Source organism: Brachionichthys hirsutus, chromosome 10, assembly GCF_040956055.1.
Source record: "Brachionichthys hirsutus isolate HB-005 chromosome 10, CSIRO-AGI_Bhir_v1, whole genome shotgun sequence".
NCBI lineage: Eukaryota > Metazoa > Chordata > Actinopteri > Lophiiformes > Brachionichthyidae > Brachionichthys > Brachionichthys hirsutus.
In genome coordinates this window covers 5414543-5418712 of record NC_090906.1, presented here as the reverse complement: position 1 = coordinate 5418712, position 4170 = coordinate 5414543, and the positions used below count along the sequence as shown (strand labels likewise).

The 4170-nt window shown below is 43.5% G+C and overlaps 1 protein-coding gene across 1 annotated transcript; it reads left to right on the top strand.

Annotated features, from left to right (window-relative positions):
- The first annotated feature begins 940 nt into the window (after positions 1 to 940).
- LOC137900225 (reticulon-4 receptor-like 1) lies at positions 941 to 3433 on the top strand. The gene is made up of 3 exons (XM_068744287.1): positions 941 to 983; positions 1239 to 1693; positions 2531 to 3433. Exons 1-3 carry the CDS (start codon positions 941 to 943, stop codon positions 3431 to 3433), a joined length of 1401 nt encoding a protein of 466 aa, XP_068600388.1.
- Positions 3434 to 4170: the final 737 nt, after the last annotated feature.

The window sequence follows — 4170 nt, the reverse complement described above, 5'->3', positions numbered from 1 at the left end:
GCATCAACAGCTGCTGTCGTAGGTCTGTTTGCTTGTTTTGTTTTGTTTTGGTAGGAAAAAAGTCAGACTTGTCCAATACATGAGAAACACCCTACTCTCTCAGTGTAGCTCAGATAAACGAAGGACCTACAGACAAGTAAACAAGTAAATACAGAACCATGCAGACACATGTGTGCCGTACAGGAGAAGACAGCGTTATCATGTGCTGTTCTTTACAGAGCAGCAGTGTCCTGGTCAACCTCACATCTGTCCATCACATCTGGTGAACCACCGACACAAACAAACACATACAAGGTTGGACACATCAGCACATGGCATTCATACAGCATATCCTTGTAGTCTCTGATGAGATATTTCTCCTTGGCTCAGGTTGCAGTCACCTTCAACTCTTTATTATTTACTTCTCCGGCCCCCAGTACAGGGGGAAAAAAAATGAAATGAATGACTGGGACGGGGGTAATCTGGAAACAAAAAGCAATATCCACTCCACAGATGATTCCCGTTTCATCTTCCGCCTTCTCTCTCTGCCTCCATCGCTTTTTCCTCATTTTTCCTTTTTTTTTGTAGAAACATATTACAGTTGTGGTGTGTGCTCACTTGTAAAAGCAAGAGAAGCATTGATTTTCGGTTGCCTTCAGAGGATAACAAAAGCTTGCAACGCTGCAGGTTGTGCAATGCCACGCTTTGTGTGTCGCTCTCTGGCTGTGCCTTATCGTCAGGTTTGGTTCCAGGAAGACATGAATAAAAATGATTGTACCTCTGTGGCAATCATAGTGTAACGCAATATATATAAAGAAAGAAAGAAACCCAAGACTCCACAACGTGTCTGTGTGGTGAAAGTTAGTGACTGGGCCTGTCTCAGGACATTCAAGGGTTTTGCAGAAAGTAATGCGTTAATTAAGAGACCGTTAAAGATGAGCATGACATCGAAGGATAGGCGATGACGTTCAGGAGCGAAATGTACAAGGAGCATCGGCAGAGACGCATGTTTGTGTGTGTGTTCGTGTGTGTTTGAACAAGATTTGTGTCAGTGTTGTAATTTGTCTGCACTGAACCGTGCCTATTGTTGTCTGTGCAAATTGAGAGCAATGGGTTTTTCATTTAAAGATGTATCTGATAACAGAAGCTCCGCTGTACAAATTCAATTTACCCTGCTTATCTTTCATGTAGTCTTTTCCCTCCATCTCTTTGGATGTTTGTTGTATTTTCATCCTCCTCCTCTCCCCCTTGTCTCTCAGGTTATGGTGGAGTGGAGTTACTCTTGGTGCTGTGTGGCCTGGATCTCTCTCTGCCCTGCCCTCGCCACTGCATCTGCTACTCTTCGCCGAGCACCGTCTCCTGTCAGGCCCACAACTTCCATGCCGTGCCCGAGGGCATACCCGCCCAGAGCGAGCGTGTCTTCCTGCAAAACAACAAGATCCAGCGGCTGCTTCGTGGCCACTTTTCGCCCACCACCACCATGCTGTGGCTTTATTCCAACAATATCTCTTACATACAACCATCAACCTTCCACGGCTTTGATCGCCTGGAGGAACTTGACCTTGGGGACAACCGCCACCTAAAGGGTGTTGCTTCGGACACCTTCCTGGGTCTGGGTAGACTACATGCCCTGCACCTATACCGCTGTGGCCTGATCAGCCTGCCTCCAGGGATCTTTGCAGGCCTCCATAATCTTCAGTATCTCTACCTACAGGTACATGGATAATAGCCTCCTTTTATCTCTACCGTATATTGCATCTGCAGCCACAATCGTATTACGGTGTAATCTGCCCGTAAGCCTGGCTCAGCACTTACTGCTTATGAATTGGATGACGATCAAATGTTAGCGTTTATTCTTAGTGCAATGAAAGTACTGCAAAGCAGCTCTCACACTAAAATAATCTACAGTACAGCCTCTGTGGGCTACCACCATAGGAAAACAGCATGGGTTTATAATCTGGTATAATGGATGATTTCATCTATTGCATGGTGGGTTGATGGAGATAAAAGCCTCTGGAAAGTACGTCCCATTCTTATTATTGATCGAGAAATCAATCAGTTGTCAGTCTGAGTGAGTGGGGTAAAGGTTACATTTTAAATATTTGATTGTATTCTGTAACAGCAGCTTTGTCTGGAAAACCATGCATTATGATTAGGTCACCCCGTGATTGTTCCATTTAACCAAGTGCTCAACCTGAAATTAACCACACAAAAGGCACTGATGGGAACATTTCTTGTGTAATATGTTCTATATTACTGTACTCTTTGAAAGAAGACAAACTCTCTCTGGTTTTCTGTTTTATTGTTTTTTATGTGGTGTTAAGCTGAGCTAAAAACCACACAAGAGCAAGCTATTGCTAATAAAATAAATAATGTTAGAATAGATGTAAAGATGTTTTTTTTTTCAATAATAGTAAATTACAATATGAATGATCATCAAATAATAATAAAAAAAAACATTTATTTATGTATTTGGGGTTAAGTGAGATTTCATGCAACACTCTACACACTAATTTAAGCTTTTATTTTAACTTTCCATTTTTCCTGGCAGGACAACCATTTAGAGTTCCTGGAGGATGATTTGTTCATCGATTTACTGAACCTCAGTCATCTCTTCCTGCATGGCAATCGACTATGGAGCCTTCGCCAGAACACTTTCCGTGGTTTGGGAGTCTTAGACCGCCTGCTTCTACACCAGAACCGCATCCAATGGGTTGACCGCCTAGCTTTCCATGATATGCGACGGCTCACCACACTGTACCTGTTCAACAACTCCCTGACTGAGCTATCTGGTGGCAGCTTGACTCTACTGCCGGCCCTGGAGTACCTACGTCTCAATGACAATCCCTGGGAATGTGACTGCAAGGCTCTGTCACTTTGGAATTGGCTACAGAGGTTCAGAGGCTCCACATCGTCACTGATGTGTGTTTCACCATCAGAACTTGCGGGGAAAGACCTGAAAATAATGAAGAAAGAGGAGCTGCCTAGCTGCTTGCCAAATGAAGGTCATGCACGTGGCGCCCCTGGTGGGGAGGTGGAGCATGGAGAGTCATTAAACCACCTGAATCGCCACAGAAACCATCAAAACCACCATCAGCGGTCATACTTGCCCCATGGAGACCAGCACAACTTGCCTTCCCCCTCTCCCCTGCCACTGCCGCCTAAGGCAAGTCGCAGAAACTGTACCCGTCGGGGCCGCAAAACAAAAGGGGGCCTCAATGAGGTGCAGGTATTGCAGGGGGAGAGGGAGAAAGACTATGCTCCAAATGGAGGTAAATATGACCGATCAGGAAATGCAAGGAGGAAGAACAAGTGCATCCCCAGAACTTCTGTTGGCCCACCAAGTGGGGTCCAGATAGCCAATAATAAAGCAGGGTCCCACCATGCATATTACAAGATCTGTTTCTCCTCAGCTCTGCTGCTGTCACTCATCTCTGCGATGCTATTGTGGTAATGATGCAACATTCTCCTGAACCGTCCTGCCCCAGTTCTTTAAGTGATGCACATGTGTATTATAGTGGGCGTACATGAACTGTGCACGAAGTGAATAATCAAATATTCACTATCAAGGTGTCCCTGTTGTGTTAAGGCAGGAAACTATGACTCATAATAAAATCATGGAAGTCAGGGAAATAATTTAGCCGACAGTTTTGATGATGTCACCATGGAAAAAGCAGGAAGTCTTACACACGTCTCGGTGACATTACTTGCTGAATTGATGTATGTACAAAATGCTTATAACAACTGTACAAGCACACAGAAACAAACCAATGACTTGTTGACATAATAGCAAGAAGAATGCACAGTAAAAACAGTCTAAACGTATGTTGAATACATATGTGTCTATACTTGTCAATCTCATTGGACGCTCACCTCTGAGATGTGTATTGCGTTTTTTCCAAAGTAAGAAAGACGAACATGCAGTAGAGTAAGATCCTAATGTAGCGACAAATAATTTAAAAGACATTAAATGGTTAAATATCACAATTTAAACATATATCATTTGGATGGGCGTCGACCACTGTAACCAGTAGCCCAGCGTGATTATAGTAAAACTAACCTCTTTATTCTTTTCTCAACACAAGCATCCTCTCTATTTTCAGGTACAAAATCTACAGAGTGGACAAGTGTGATGCATTAATGGTGGTTACATGAATCACAGCACGTTTATTTTAACTTTAAAGCGTATGT

Excerpts from the sequence above, each read along its gene's own strand:
- LOC137900225 (XM_068744287.1), top strand. The coding sequence starts at position 941 with ATGACGTTCAGGAGCGAAATGTACAAGGAGCATCGGCAGAGAC. Across the intron at positions 984-1,238 it reads CAAGGAGCATCGGCAGAGAC|GTTATGGTGGAGTGGAGTTA; the intron begins GCATGTTTGTGT and ends CTTGTCTCTCAG. Across the intron at positions 1,694-2,530 it reads TTCAGTATCTCTACCTACAG|GACAACCATTTAGAGTTCCT; the intron begins GTACATGGATAA and ends TTTTCCTGGCAG.